This window comes from Pempheris klunzingeri, chromosome 11 (genome assembly GCF_042242105.1).
Source record: "Pempheris klunzingeri isolate RE-2024b chromosome 11, fPemKlu1.hap1, whole genome shotgun sequence".
NCBI lineage: Eukaryota > Metazoa > Chordata > Actinopteri > Acropomatiformes > Pempheridae > Pempheris > Pempheris klunzingeri.
Genome location: NC_092022.1, coordinates 8,799,676 through 8,816,068, shown reverse-complemented (window position 1 = coordinate 8,816,068; position 16,393 = coordinate 8,799,676). Strand labels below are relative to the sequence as shown.

Genomic DNA, 16,393 nt, shown 5'->3' with positions numbered 1-16,393 from the left:
TCCTCTTGAGGATCAAAGACAATTACCGTCACAGTAATGTCTGTTTAAAAAGCCAGTAACTAGGAGTTGGCTGTTGATAGGATTGTGGATCAATAGTATCAAAATTCCTATTTGGCAGTTACTCTGCTACAAATAAAGCTTTCTGTTTTTCTTATGTCTGCTATTGTCTATTGGCCCACATTTCAGATATAAAAGACTGACTGTCTGAAAATAAAGCGGCACTTAAAATAATGAATGTCAAGCACTGATTTTGACTGTATTCATTTTCCTCTGTTGTGCCTTTTTGTATTTGTTGAGGTGGATTTTGTTGTGTTTAAAGCTGCAATATTCACTTCTATAAGTTGCTTTCTTTAGTTTTCCACTAAAGAACAGAGCATCTGACAAATGAGATAATACATTTATTTTGAATACCTTTTTGAAATACATATTAATTTCCATTTATATGTCAGATGATGACAACATTGGTTGTCACTGATAGAGGTTGATACTTAATACCTAACACCACTTCACTCATGGCTGTATTTACAATAAATCCCCAATGAGATAATGATTTTCAGAGATACAATAAACAGGAGGAGAGTTTTAAGTTCAGCAATCAAAGTTGGAGACTGTCTCCTTTCTTACCCATCACTTTACCCTTGAATATTCCCTTAATACCTCAATAAACCGTTGGTAAATCCTTGCTCAGGAGAGGCGAACGTGATTTGAAGTTGTAATATGTGACCACTGCAGGTGTAGAACATATTTTGGTCTTCTTTGAAGTGATTAATTCCTCTCCTTCTTCCACTTGTGTTATGGTTCCAGCACACTCACAGATTCCTCATACCTCCTTACCCGGTGGGCTTTCCTGCAGTAAGAGATTAGCTTCATGCTCCTGGTGTTGCTAATCATGTAGAAGGAGTCACGTTGCAAGAGGCTTGCTGGTACAGTCAGTATGTGCACTCAGCAAGGTAACATATAGGGTTTTTTTTCACGTGGTAAATCATGGACTGCTGCTGTTTTTGAGATTGTCATTCTTTTTTTGAATGTATTTTGTTTGCCCTTTGTTGATTGGTGAAAATGTAATGCACTACAAGATCTGTGCATTGATACTATCATTCACACCCCATCTGCTGCCATGTTGATGTTCATTAAAAGAAATTCATTTAGCTAAATTGAAGAAAATGAATCCAGGGGAGAGACATTATTACTCAACCAGAATTAAAGTGATCTCACACGGTCTCAATCAGTGAGGGCACCACAAGAGAAAGTAATTCAGCTGCTCACAGAGACCACGCTCCTGATGTCAAAAACACACTGTGCAGTACTTTATGGTGCACATTGTTGTATACTTTCAGGATTAATTCACTTTGCTGGTAGTTCTTGGTATGTCGAGGTATTACATATTTTTAGGTTTTAGTTCTATTGGAAGGATTGAAGTGCATGGTGCACATAGAATCTGCACTGAGTGACTGCACTGTGCTGCATGTTGTGGTGAGTACCATACTCATTTGACCTTGTACAGTACTGTATAGAGGTCTGGATAATCCTGAGGAATACTATAAAATATTCAGTATTGTGTATCTTTGTTAATATTTCACCTCTATGAAAACTAACATCACACCACCAAGTGCACAGTCTACAAAGAGCATATATGATGTTGCGTCTCATGCTCACTAACACACAGCATGTTAAAAAGGACATGGTGTTTTCACGCTGGCTTCTCTGCAGTCTTTTGGCTAATTGTAGCATAGGCCAAATAATGTTATTGTGACTGTGATGAAATTTGTCTTGGTAACCCATTTTCACCTCAGTGGATCTGGATTACGAGTAAATGTACGACGTCAAACAAAGCAAACAAATAAAGGTCTGTCTCAGAGGAAAAGAGATTATGATTATGTAACATTTCCTGATGTACTTTATGTCTAGACCTGTTATCGACAGGTCAATCACAGATGAATGCAGGCTATTCGTCTGCACCAGTGGGCATACTCTTCCACACATGAATTAGAGACCATGGTATTGCCATCTGTGAAGTTAAATCCCATCAGGGCATCAGAATCACACGTGAAATGTAGAGCTTGTGACTGTGTTCTCCCAGCCGGCCAAGCAGAAGACGATAAACTATGTAAATAATTTTTTTTGCGATGTGTATGTACGTACATGATGGATGCTTGAAACTCATCAAATGTTTCCTCAGTGGCAGCAAAACACTTTGAACCAAGTTGTTCTGGGAATCGCTTTTATAGCAGACACCTTCCAAGTTTATTATTCAAAACTCCTCACAGAGGAAAACTGCTGTCAAGGCAGTCATTTGAGTTTAAGCGGCAGACCATGGGACACCTGGCATACTCTGAAAAATTTATAATGCTTCCTCTTCTACCTTTCCCTGTACTTAGAATTGGACATCTCCAACTTCCATTAACCTTCAGATGAATGAGCAGGCTGCCAGAGGAGCCTGATTGAAAACAGAGTAAGGGTCTGCAGACTCTACTTGTCCTCTACTCTATCTTCTGCTGAACCACCTCTACAATACATACACTTGGTGTTTGCTCATCCAGGCACACATAGGGATCATTCTGAATACAGATTCTATGTGTTTGAAATTGCTGTGCTGTTTCTGTACGTCATTCTTCTCAGGAGAATTCACAAGAGATAAAGGACCAGTAAGCCAGGTAAAATAAAACACTTCAGCCTGCTGATTTTATCTACAGTGCAATAAGGCTATAAAAGATATCGTGCTTGATACTGTAAAGGTGTGGCGCTGCAGAGAGAGAGAGAGAGAGAGAGTGGAAATTCTGTGCTCTAGTAAAACCGTAACATACCATCAAGGACATCACAGCAGATGGTATCTGCGCTTTGGAGCTCCACACAGATGTCATAGTCGCAGCAAAATTTGTTTGTGCAACATTTTACTTTTCTCTGCTTGCCGCTCTACTCTGTACCATCAATGCTGTTCTGTGCATACATTTTTAGCAGCCCATCAAAAGGCGTGAATGTGCCGAATTTGCAGCATCCGAAGCAATTTTTAATTTGGAAGGTTGCAGCTCTTGATGAATGTGTGATTTATTTATTTTTTTGTAAAGGAACATTTTGCCATCGTTACTGAACTTTAGACCAATCATCAATGGTATCAGTATTCATAAATTCATATATTATTGATACATGGAATGTTGAATTCCAGCATGCTTCAATACTATATTAATCTGTGGTGTTGGGCATGTTCATCTGCATCCACATGCCAACAAGATAAAGCGGTGCAGTTATTAACTTGGTACATTTGTGTCTTTGTAGATTTCTGCCAGGCAGATGTGAAGGAAAAAAAACAATATTGCACGTACCATTACAATACAAAACAACTGAGCATTGTCACTTTTTGAGTCTTGGGATCATCCAAAAAGCTGTTATTAACAAAAAGAATATTGGCAGAAAACAAACAGTGTTAAGTGTGTGTTTTTGTATTAATTTCTTTATTTAGAGACATGGTTTACTTAATTATCTGTTCACCCAAACTACAAAAGACCTCACTGTGGACAGTTGTGTGTACCAGTTGACACATTTCTACCAAAAACATAGTCCCAACAAAAATTAAGACAGCGTTACCTGCGGATTATACTATTCTATATCATTATAACAGGGATCTTATTGATGGACAGAGATGTTGCTGTTGAATTTAAAAAGCAAAACTAAAAAGGCTATTTTTCAATAATGTGGCAGCAGATATACATTTTATTCACCTTCACTGTAGGTGGCGGCAGAAATCTGACACACTCATATCTTAAAAATAGAATAAAACACATTAGTGGCCTATTTTTTTCTTCTTCTTCTTCTTCTTCTTCTTTTTGAGCATACCCTGCTTTTACACCCACCACCACACGGTGGCGCTGCTGCACACACGGATGAAAGAGCCGCAGTTTTAAAACAAGTGTCAGCTGATATGCTAAACAAACACGTGAGGGGGAAACGTTCAAATCAGCAAGAGAGGAAATAGGCAACTACAACAATAAATCAGTGGAGGTAAGTGAGAGCAGAGTCTTTGAGGCCAGCAGTGACGTAGCCAGAGGGCCACCATGTGTTGGTCATTGGTTTAAATAATATATTTAAATAATAATTTTGCTAATAGGGGAGCTGAATGAGTGCCAGCTAGTGTCATTCAGTCCCATCAGAGATGGCAGACTGATAAATGTAGACGGAGAATACAAGCTTTTCTTGTGATTTCTCAGAGTTAGGAGCAGATGTGTGAGCAGTGATTCGCAGGTGTGTGCAGGACCTTTGATGTTCCCTTGCTGCTGATTTAATTTCACTGATGAAATCCTGTAAGTCACTGATGCATACAGGTGCTTATGGGTGAATCCTTCCCCAAAGTATGGAATTCAGCCCTGTGTCTCTGCACTTCACATCAGGTATTTGTGTTTCGTTGACATGACTGTCACACACGCTGTGTGGATCAGTGGGTCTCCGCTGTGTGGAGTCCTGCTTGTTCTCGGTCTGTGGTCGTTGGAAACCTCAGGGCTTACAGTCTGTATATTCACCATTGTTTATAGATGTGTGTGAGAGCAGACTTTTCACAAGTTTCAATTGCTGGAAAATTATTTGATTCTCATTTCCTACTATTGTGTGATGAAGCACTTAAACTATGGTAAACTATGGATGTTTAAGGTCCATTTCTATCGTATTACATTTTGAGGCTAGGATTTAAGAGATTAAGCAGGTCTACGTCTTTTTAAGAAATAAATTATAGTCTTAAGTAATATTATGATGAACCCTGAGGGGCTACTATAAATGAGACTGATATCAAATACACTAATCTCTGTTAAAAGGAGCTGAGTGAAAACCAGTGTGCTCTCTGAAAGATTATGGATTACTGTTCTCATTTCACTTAATGTGATTTAAGCAGGTAAGTCACCCTTTTGTTTAGTTTCTGAGGATCATTTAAAATTTTGGCTTTTGCGAGATTTTCTGCATTTGCACACGGTTATTTATTTCTTGAAGTGACTCACTGTGTGTGCTGCAGTACGCCCTGGTTGCACAGGTGCCAGCACCAGAACCCAACATAAACAGAAGCTCACTGCAGCATAGTGACTGGATTTTGTGTTGGCACAAGTGGCCAACTGGTGCACAAGCTACCAGTGGGCTCTCAGTGGTTCTGTGATTATCATATCAGCTAGCAGTGATGCACAGCAGCACCACAGGCCGGCCACAAGCTGGCAGGGCTGGATGTTAGCCAATAGCCAGGCTGCAGCTGCCTCAACCGCTGCCTCCCTTCCTCAGTGACTGACTGTGATCCATACAGCATAGATGGATTTGAGCTGTTTTGCTTGTTTGTAAATTTATTCTTGTTTTACTTTTTAAAAAGCCCACTAAGACTGTTGTTTGGTCCATTGATATATTAACCGTAAGAGGTGATATTTAGTGTTTCAACTTACCACACCACAGCTCTTTTTAATGGGAGGACAGCAGGAAAAGCACATGTATAATTATTTACATAGAATGTATTTAAATGGACTCCTCTCCTTGATAGGATTTTAATTTTACAGATTGTTGCTCTCTCTCTCTGTTCTTGATGGCAGATGAAAATAGAATCTATACTTCTGCTTTTTTAATTAAAATCTGCTAGTGACACATTTAACATAGACTGGCACTGTTTTTCAGTTTTTCTAAAATGTGCAAGAGTTAATGTCTGAAGTTACAGACTGCATTGGGGAGTGTTGCGTCAGATTTTCCCATCCCACTTACAAAAGAATTATGCTGTTCGGTTTAAAATTTGACAAAGCATCAGTTTAGCTCTTTTTGAGTGGGGAGCCACGCCATGTTTTAGGGACAAATATTTTCTCTTCTGGCTCATTTGCAAGGCAACTGTAATCCTCACTAATCACTGTAAGTTGATTATGTTTGCAGTTGTGATTGTTGTACAGCGTGTTCCGTATTCTTTGGTGTTCAGATGACACGTGTTTCCTTTCCTGTGTTGTTTTCATCTCTTGGCTGCGTTTATCTGCAGCGGCAGGTGGATGATGCGTCAGCAGCTGCGTGCGTTTTTTTTTTTTTTTTCTGCCAATCACGTCAATCCTAGTCTCTAATCCTTCACTTTCCTGCTTCTAAATCCTCACTTCAGGCGTCTGTGCTCTCCCATCTAGACAATCCATCTCTGCACAGCTTTCCTCTGTGAGACGAGAGATCATTGATGAGTGATAAAAGCTTAGACTTTAATCCCAAACACATACAGGATTATAAGACAAGTGTTGCACATTTGAAGTAAAGCAATAGCGCCTGCTGTGACTTTGAGAACACAAAGTGGGAACTTTTGTCGTTCACTTGCGGTAATAATTAACCAAGAACAATCCAACCACACTAAATAGTTGTCCAATACATTTTGACAGTATAAAGCTACAATTAGCTGACTGTTCTTCTTTCTTGGGCACATTACAGCACTTTCCCTCTCAAATACTTTTGAAGTGTAAAATATTTGAAACGACTTCTGCAAGAAAACAAAGAATTCTAGGAGATTTCTAAAAGCTAATTGGTTTGTAGGGCATAGTTTTGAGCCTGTTATACGGTCTTTTGTTTTTTAACCCTCGACACTGTCACCCTGGGAGATAATATTAGCTGTGCCTGTCAGCCCAAATGGCACCAACGCTGAAAACGGAAAGCTCCATCTTTGCAATGTGTAATATTGTTTTTTTTATGGATTAAACTTCTGTCACAAATTGAAATGCCTCCACTCAAACATTATGTTAAGATATTTAATTGAAGCAGATAAAGAAACAACCACACTGTAACCTTTGGATTCTATCAATGTGTTGAACGATGAAGCCCAATGAAGGCCAGAGGCTGAAACCTTGTGCTTCTTACTGTGTGTTTAATAAGCATATCGTACAATATTTTGGTAGCACAGAAAGACCTCTTTTGACCTCAGTGTCACATAATGTCCCCTAGAAACACAACAGTGACCATATGTACACAGATACCACAAATACAGTTCTTATTTTCTCCGGTATGTCGCTACTCTCTCATTGATTAATGAGAAGAGCATCATGAGTGGATAGATTACGCGCTCATTAAATGTTAAACATTAATTAAAAGCTGACTACTCCATCATGGCTAACTGAACAGCTTTTATCAGATGCAGGAGGTTATCGGACAAAGAGATGATAAAAATGATATACTATATCATCTAACCAAGGTTAGAGGAGTACGTGTCGTTCTCCGGATGTGTGCAGAGGCTTAAATCTCACCTTCCACTGTAATTATCAGAGGCCTCGCTGCCTGAGGGAGTAATCTCACGCTAGCGGAGGTGTTAGGATGGCACAGCGCAGCAGGCTACAAAACCACACAGAGCTGTTAGACTGAGCTGACCCCAAGGATCGGTCGGGTCTGAACACGTAGATACTGTGACGAAGTTCAAAAGAAACCAAACCTGGCAACATGTTAGTCATTTTATTCCTATCATGGAAATGTGTAAAATGAATTATTTCAATATTAGTATTATGAATTCAAAATGTCCTTAAAGGAATACTTTTACTTTACTCAATTTGGCTGAGTGGCTGAGATGTATGAGGCTACAGCCAGTAGGAGGCTAACTTAGCTTAGCATGAAGACTGTGAACAGTGGGAAACAGCTGGCCTGGCACCGTCCAAATGTAATAAAATCCACCCACCCACACCTCTAAGGCTCACCAATGAACAAGTCTATTTTCTTCAATCCATACAGACACTGAAGTGTTTTCCTGTAAAGGGGCATTTCACCCAACTTATAAAATCATTCTCTGCATTTATTGTCATGCACTCCTGGTGTAATGTGTTTGTTGTTTCAGATATCAGTCTCTGAAAAATGGCTTTAGAAAATGAACCAACAACACCTGTCACTGTCTGTCACCGAGCCGAGAACAGGACAATGTCATCAGCGGACCTGAGTAATACAGGGGGCTGCATCTACCAGTTATTTTGTTTGATTTGTGGTATATGAGAAAATATCAAAAAATGTCCCATCCCAAACTAATGTCCTGAAATTTCTTTGTCCAACCAACAAAACAGAACCCATAAATATTAGACTTAATGAAACAGCAAATATTCACACTGAAGATGCTGATCCAGAACCAACTTTGGCATTTTCGCATAGTTAAATAATCGATTGACAATCAAAAATTGTTGCAGAGAAATTTTCTGTTGATTGACTAATTAGTTAATCAGGCTTTCTTGTCATTTGGGTGAATCAGTGCGTAAATGCTGTAAAATGCTTTCCTGGTCACCACTAGATCTTCCACGCCACTTGTTTTATTTTGATAATGTCTAACTATTAAAAAAAAATGGCAGTGCACCACAGCAATTTAATGAGCATGTCCTTGAGTTGTTGCAGCTCTGAAACCATTTAAATCTCAGTTAATTAGACACAGGTCCACAGAAGTCATTTCATTAAATTGAAGTTCCCTGATGAAATGTAACATTCACTTTTAACTTAAACACTAAACCCTGTCAGAGGACTGTCATTATACATGTAATCCCTCTTGTTTATGTTTTGGCAGCAGCATCTAGCCCCCACAGCCAAATCAGCAGGGATGACAGTGAAAGGAAACGGTCTTGTCAAGTGTGATTCATGCCCCTCGTCCCCTCCAACTCCCCCCCCACCTCTGTCCTGGTGCCAGTATACAGACTTCTCAAGTGCAGTTGGAGAAGCTGCGGTACAGCAGATATGTCTACTCACATTAGAGACTGCCATGCTTAAAATTCACAGCATCATTTTCACTGACCAACACCTTCGCCACTAAAAACACTTTCAAACATCAAGTGGGGGAGAGGGGGGGGGGGTTTGTGATGTCTGGGTTGTTTGTCAGTTTTATCTAAAAAACATAGAAATATTACGGCCGGGTTTTCAGCAGTCAGACTCCCATTTCCTTTCCTTTCATTTGCTGTAATGTTGTTGCTAATGCACTCAGCATTAGCCGTTAACTGTTGGTCCCTGAGTTCAGAGAAAGTGCATAATCCTGTTAGAGGGCATTTCAAAATATTTCACAGCGAGAGCATATTTGTCTTTAAAATTCACACAGCAGCGGAGAGAAAATGAGGGTGCCGCACTCAAAAACCCTGCCCTCGTGGATGAGAGATGTTTGTGGAGCGCTCACAAGTTCAACTTTGAACTTCAGTCGGAGGTGTTTATGCTGGGATCCACTTTTTAATCATCATAGTCTGGCAGATTAAATAAACAAATGAAAGTCTGTTTTTATACCAAACACAGGAAAAGATTCATCAGCCTCTAGGTACTTGGCCTAGATCCAAACTTTGACAGTATCTACAAAGACAGTTCTTATAGTTCAGAGATTCACTGCGAACAGCACACTCTCAGACCACCCAGTATCTATGAAAAGATGTTCCCAAGGCATAAAAGCCAGACAGTTTTGAGTTGACATAACAGTTTAATCTCATCTAGACTTTGGCAGTGGGGTCGATGTGTTGAATCCTTCCTGTTTGTGTAGAGCTTTGTGCCGGCTGTGACCAGCCAGAGACTACAAAGCATTAGACATGAGGCTTTTCCTTTTAACTTGAGAGCCCTGAGTCTGCTTATGAGCCGACACTGTTTATGAGGCTACATTATTAGAAGATGAAGTTAAATGCACAAACAACATTAGTCCAATTATGTTACAGCTGCTGTCCCTTTGTGCCCAGACATCAGATACTGTTTTTATTATTCTCCCTCTCATGCTGAAATGGAGTACAAGCTCAAGCTGGTCTGTAATCCATTCAACAATTGAGGATGTTGTTACAACTGCAGCAGGAAAAAACACAAGAATGAGGGCAGAGAGAAGAAGAAAGCTTCAGTCATGTAAGGCTCAGCAGAAACAGAAGGGAAAAAAATCGAGGGGGATGCGTTTACTGCCGGAGGGAGAAATAGGCAGATATGGTGAGCCAGTGTCGGGTTTTTCTATCATGGACAAACACACAGACACAAATAAACCCACTTACACCCACACATACACACAAACACAAACCATTTTTAAGTGTGCGTCTAACCACCTCCAGGAAACCTCATCCCATTTCAGCTCCTCTCCCTTTATTCCGCTCATTACAGCGGTAACAGATACGATTAGTGGAGTTTAATGAGCTCTGCAGAGATGAGAGTTGTGCTTGCTGCTTTCTGCTTCACAGCTACAGAACCCCCGGGGTTCGGCTCTACCGAACGAATGATGTGTGTTCCTGCGCCATCTCTGTCTCTTTATCTTCTCGGCATGTAAATCTTGTAGGTGGGAAGTCGGGTGGCGTTACAAATGCTTGTAAAAATGCAGAATGTGTGTGTGTATATGTGCTGCTTATGGTGTGCCCAGGACCTAGGGTTTATTCATGAAATATTGAATTCAGTTGTTGTGTGTTTTCATTTGTGAATGGAAGAATGCATGCAGAATACGGCTGCAAATAATGATTTTTTTTTTCTGTATTCATTTTAATCAGATAGTCCAAAAATGTCTGAAGACTGTGAAGAATGTCTCAGAGCCCAAAGTGACGACTCGCTTATTTTGTCAAAAGCCAAAAGATTTTTACTTTACTGTGATGTAAAACAGAGAAAAACAGCCAATGCTCACATTTGAGAAATTGAAACTAGGAAATATTTTGCACTTTTTGGTATTTGGTGTAAGAATGAAATGATTCAGCTCAAATCTCAAGATTGTCAGACTCATTCTGGAAAAAAAAAAACCTGTACAGAAATCGGGAGAAATCTCAGTCGATCATCCATGAGGTCATTCTTACTTCATTGTTTGTTTCTGTGACTGTTTTGCAGCTAAAACATTTTGTACTTTCAATATCCATGAAATCCTTTTTTCTTTTGCAACAGATTTTTCAGCCGGTATTCATGCATATTTTGCGCGCCGAGCCTTACTGTGCCTAGTTTTCAGGGAAGGTATTTGGTTCCTTTTGATGGTGAGCCTTCAGATCTCCCACCAGCCTCGACACTCCAAACCCTCAGAGAACTTCTGAAAGCACTTCAAGCATCATCTGAACACACATCAGGTGTCAAGCAGTATTCACATCACTTGAGCCAATATGATATGTTGAAAATATCTTCGGAGATTCCTTCATGAGACATAACTGTGCGTGAAAACATCACGTTCTTCTTATCACGTCTTAGATATTCACGCTAACAGACAGACTTACACTTGAGAATTGTTGTGCTACTTTTCATCTGTTATGGCTCACTGCAGGAATTTGGTAGAGTTGCCTTCATTTCACTGTGTAATTAAATGAAATGGGTGTGCTGTAAATAACATCAGACTACTTCAGATGTTCAGGCATCAAGATTAGCAATAGGCCAACAGTGTGGTGCTGTATTCTTATCATTGGGGGGCAGTGTTGCACAGCACTACCACAAACACAGATCATTCGCTCAGTCAAGATGCTGGATGGTTGGATGCTTTCCCTTTTTCCCCATTGAAAATCTATGTCATGAAATATTTTCATGTTTATAAACAACTTCACTGAGATCAGGTCTGATGTCTCTTAATTCAAAATACCTCCGTTTTTGTTCTTCCCATTTGACTTGCGTAGTGGGTGGTCCCTGGCCTAATTTCTTCGGTCACTCTTCTGCTTGATGTGCCTCTCAGAGCCTATAGTTTACCATCAGCTAAAACAACTCTGTTATTATGATGTTAATGAGGCCATTTATGATCTCACACATACTTGAATTCATTAGTTTTATCTTCACAGCTCTTATAGCCCATCTGGTCCATTTGCCAGATGTTTAAGAAGTGCATCATTTTAAACTGTGCTTAATTGTGCACACGCTAAACCACATGCCAGGCCTCTAGTTAAGCACCAAAGGAATTAGTTTCACCAATATGAGCACAAAAAGGAGCATCCCCTGGCTTGAGCTGTGTCCCATTATGTGGCTGTTGGATACTTTGATGCAAACCCGTCTGGAAAATTTGATTTTAGAATAGCAGCAGGCCAAATAGAACTAATTAGCTTCTTTTTATTAGATGTGTCCATGGCAGAAAGCAGTGAGAGAGCTCTTTTCAAACTGGAACATTGTGTGAAAAATTAAAAAGGGACCCATGTATTCTGATGAATTAAAGTTACAATTTTTATTTCACACGGGCCGTCGGTGTGTGAAATTGTTGCCCACTCTCACTGATCACTGCTGATGGAATGAACTATTTTTTTAAAAAGCCTCTCTTCACAAAATGCCTCAATGGACTTTTAAAATAAGTGAAAAATCCTGCTTTGATCTAACTAATTAATAATCAATCAGGACAAATGAGGTTATATATTATTGTGCACAACAGCATCTTATACACAGATATAATAAGTAGTCTTGGGTATTGTGTAGAGCTGTAACGATTAGTTGACTAATTGATTAATTGTCAAATACTATATCATTCACCAACTATTTTGATAATGGGTTCATCTTTTTGAGTCATTTTAAAGAAACGGTGTCAATTCTCTGATTTCAGCTTCTCAGATGTGAATATTTTCTTATTTCTGTAGTCCTCCATGACCGTAAACTAAATATCTTTGGATACTTAACAAAATAAGACATTTGAGGATCTCACCATAGACTTAGGGAAACAGTGGATGAAACTTTTACCATTTTCTAACATTTTGTGAACCAAACAACTAATTGAAAATGATAAAATATCAGAATAATTACACACTGAAACACACTGAGTTTTAGTTAATAAACACAACTCAAAACAAGTTATAACTGGTGCACACATTTCACATACTGCTTACATGTTATGTGTAGTGTTAAGAGAAGTTTTTCAATACTGCGCACTGAAATGAAGACTTGTGGGTATGACCTTGCACAGCTCAGCTCAGTGCACAGTGGCATATGTAAGTCTGGCATCAGAAACCCCCAGAAATTGATTTTGGCCCATCACTTGTCTGTATTTCTCAATATTTCTCTAAGATTTCGTGTGTGCTGTGAACAATTCCCATGAAATAAGCCCCTTTTATCTCGACTTTAGCCCGACTACTGCACCTTATCCTATTAGGTTTGCTGCATACATTCTTTCAAACATTTTTCATCTGTAGTGATCTTATTTCCCCCGGGCACCCAGAGTTCTCCCTGCTGAACAGATAAAGACCTGACGGGGTTCTTCTGTTGTCTCGCCTCCTCATTTGTTGTTCTGTCTCTGCTCTATAGGAGGACATGTGAGGCACTTTGAGATTTGCCTATGCTGGTGAGACACAGATAGAAGAAAGATGGCAGAAAGAGGACAGGAGACAGGAAAAGTGCAAGGGCTGAGCTGGAATTACAATTCTATTTTCTCTGCTACCATTGTAACCTAACTACTGCAATTTTATCTTTCTCTTCCCCTGCCACCTCCATACCTGTGCCTCTCTTTCATCAGCTTTCAGATTTGCTGAAGGCAAGCTGTAGGTGAAATCTATTTCTATTTCAGTTTGCAGATGAAGACACAGAATGACAATCCCTGTAGTTTGGTCTATTTTGCATCGTTATCCTTGGCAACAGTGTCACTGCATTACACAGCCTGTCACAATGATAAATTGGGTTATTTTGGTAACAAATAATATGTGGTTGAAAGTAACTGAGCTTACATCGTATATGATTATTGTCCTGAATTGGTTTTTGTTGATACACATGGAGGACACATCTTTTACTGATTGTGGGCTTCATTAAATGGATTAATAGTTTGTCTATGAAATGAAGTGTGATGCCTCCAAACCATTTGATTGTACTTTGTTGCTTCAGAGGCTTAATGATCAGTATTGGTGACTGGACAATTAACATTTGATATGAGTTGATGAGATTTGATATTAAATATACAGGGCAAAGGTTATTTTGCCCAGACCCATCTTACAGCAGCAAAATATCCATACTGATTTTAGTGCACAGTGTAGCTTTCATGATCAGTGTCTATGAATTTAGATTTTTGTGTCTGTCTGTTGTGAGTTTTAAAATGGCTTTATCATTCATACTAGCAAAATTAATGAAAAGATAATTTTGTTATAACCTGATCACACTGTAATATTTAAATTTATGACATACTGTACAACCTTAGTAATGAAAATAAACCTCTATAGCCATAAATAAAATGTATGGATTAGCTGCTGAGAATCAGTGTAGGCCTGTTTACCTCAAAGTGCTTGCATGGTCACTTGTGCGAACAGCTGAATAAGCTCTTTCAAAAATGATCCAAAAGCCAGACTAGCCCTCAACTGATCGAATCTGCTTTTCCTACATATCACAACCAGATTCAAATTTAAATTCTAATGTTGCTCCTGCATTATTTGTATATGGCATCAATCAATTATTCAATAAATTATTTTCCCTACATCTCAAAGCTGTGTTGGCCTGCAAGACCTATTCATTGGTTGTGTTCTCAGGAAATGAACAGGACTCGTGTGTGTTTTGGATTCACAAGTGCCTGCATGTTCTTTAACTGTCCAGTAGAGGGCACTAAGAGGAAGCGGCTGAAATTGCATCTGCTAACGCTCGACTGAGGGAGAGAAGAGGCTGTGTACATAATTTCTGTATAATGCGTGTCTGTGAGGTTTCCACAACAGTAAAATATTCGAAAAATAGCAGGAAGGGAAAATGTGGCTTTTTGCATTTTAAATCAACTGCATTTAATTATAAAGAAAATGCGTAAGAGCAGAGTCTTGCTTGCTCACCAGCTTACTGTAGCCCATCTATTTGCTTATTAAGACAGTATTTAGAGAGGTGAAGTGGTTGCAGTGTCTGTGAACTCAGGCGACAAGCAGCCCACTCACGTATTCAAAGATCTGATGTCTGCTCAACCCTCACCTCGAGGGGACACAGTCTTCCTCTTCAGCCCCCTCTTTCCCGTCTTATCTCTGCTGCCTTCAGTGCCGACTTGTCAAATTTCCTACTCAAAGCTTGTTTGCTTGGAAATGTCAGCCACGGTGAAAGAATTCTTGGTTATGTAACACATTAATCTATGCTCTCTCTCTTTTTTCTTTTTTTTTTCTGCGTGGGCTTTTGTGTGTGAAAGAAGCTTTATATTTTCATCCTGAAAAGACGCTATCCAGATTCTTGGCCTAAAATCATCTTTCTCTATGTGGATTTAGCAGGTTGGATTTCTTAATTTGGCAGAAATGTGCCTGCATATGATCCCAGAAGAACACGAGATTGCATAGGTCAGAGTCTGTGTCAGATGACCTCTGGACAGGATATTCCTTGATCGCTGCACCTCTGTCTCCCTTTATAACTGACAAAGCTGTAAATTAGAGGTTTTAGCGAAGTTTAAATGTTGAGAAGATGAATAATGAGACATTAGGAGTTAGTGTAGCAGCTCATGAAAAATACAAAAGGCAGTTATGCTAAAAAGGCACAAAAATATGGAAATTGCTTTTTCTCAAACTCTTTCATTTATCTAACATTTCCACCAGGTGGGTGGACTCGGAAATAGTTGTGGTGACCTTTCAAAGAGTAAGGGGGATTAATGGTAAATGGAGGAGGGTTGAGGAAGTCTCCGTGTGAGGATGTGTGTGTGAGAGGGAGGAAATATAGTAGGGCTGGCTAGTTTTTTTTTTTTTTTTTTTTTTTTTTTTAATGTAGAAGCCTAGCTGGAGAGGAAACCTGAAAGGAGAGGTTTGCCAGGGACACACAAGGGCAAGAACAGGGAAACAAAAACAGGATGGCTCTCACGCCGACATGGAACATTCCGCACCAGAAAGGGCGTTGACAGAGAAAGTCGGTGACAGTGTGACAGTAGGAAACTGTTTTCATCCACTCTGTTATCCGTGATGTTCCTGCTCAGTAAGAAGCTGGCAATACATCAACAAAGGAAGAATGTTTTGTTATGTTTCTTTTGTTTGTGTGTAGTGGCACTTTATTGTCTTAATTGTATTGTATTGGTATTGAAAGCAGTTCATGATCCACTCAAGCCTGTCAGCACTGTGATAAAGAGGACGTATAAAAAATCTGTAATTTTTAGATTTACATTAAAAAAAACAAAAAAAAAACTTTTTAACTTTTCTTTTGTGAGGTCATATTTTCCCTAGGGGATCACGATGAGTGCGGTGTAAGTTAAATTCACTAAATTAATGGCTGATATTTTTAATCACCACATCAAAGTCCAAACAGAACAAATGCGCTGTGTGTGTCTGCAGCTCGTTTCTGATGACTTTTACTCTTTTGTGTCCCTCTAGCCGTGCAGTCTCTCAACAGCCTGAATGACCAGATTGCGAGCTTCATGGTGACTGGACCCAAGCCTGTGGAGCAGGAGGAGCCGGCCTTTCGTCCTCCCGAGAAGGAGACGCTGCAGAAGTCCATGACCCTGATGAGGCACCTCCTTGTGGATGCACAGGTATGAGAAACGAGAACAGGAAGCTCACAAGAAGGCAGGTGGGGTTTAGAGGAAGAGAGACTCATTACTGACAAAGTAGTTGTTGGGTACAGGCTGGGGGATTCTTCTCCCCAGGTCCAGGTGAAAGGTTGGCTC

The 16,393-nt window shown here is 39.7% G+C and overlaps 1 protein-coding gene across 1 annotated transcript in view; it reads left to right on the top strand.

Annotated features, from left to right (window-relative positions):
- The window catches only part of kazna (kazrin, periplakin interacting protein a), a 158,930-nt gene that overhangs the window by 3,113 nt on the left and 139,424 nt on the right, over nt 1-16,393 (top strand). Inside the window, exon 2 of the mRNA XM_070838944.1 lies at nt 16,101-16,258. Within this exon, the coding sequence (XP_070695045.1) occupies nt 16,101-16,258 (158 nt within the window). The remainder of the gene's footprint in view (nt 1-16,100; nt 16,259-16,393) is intronic.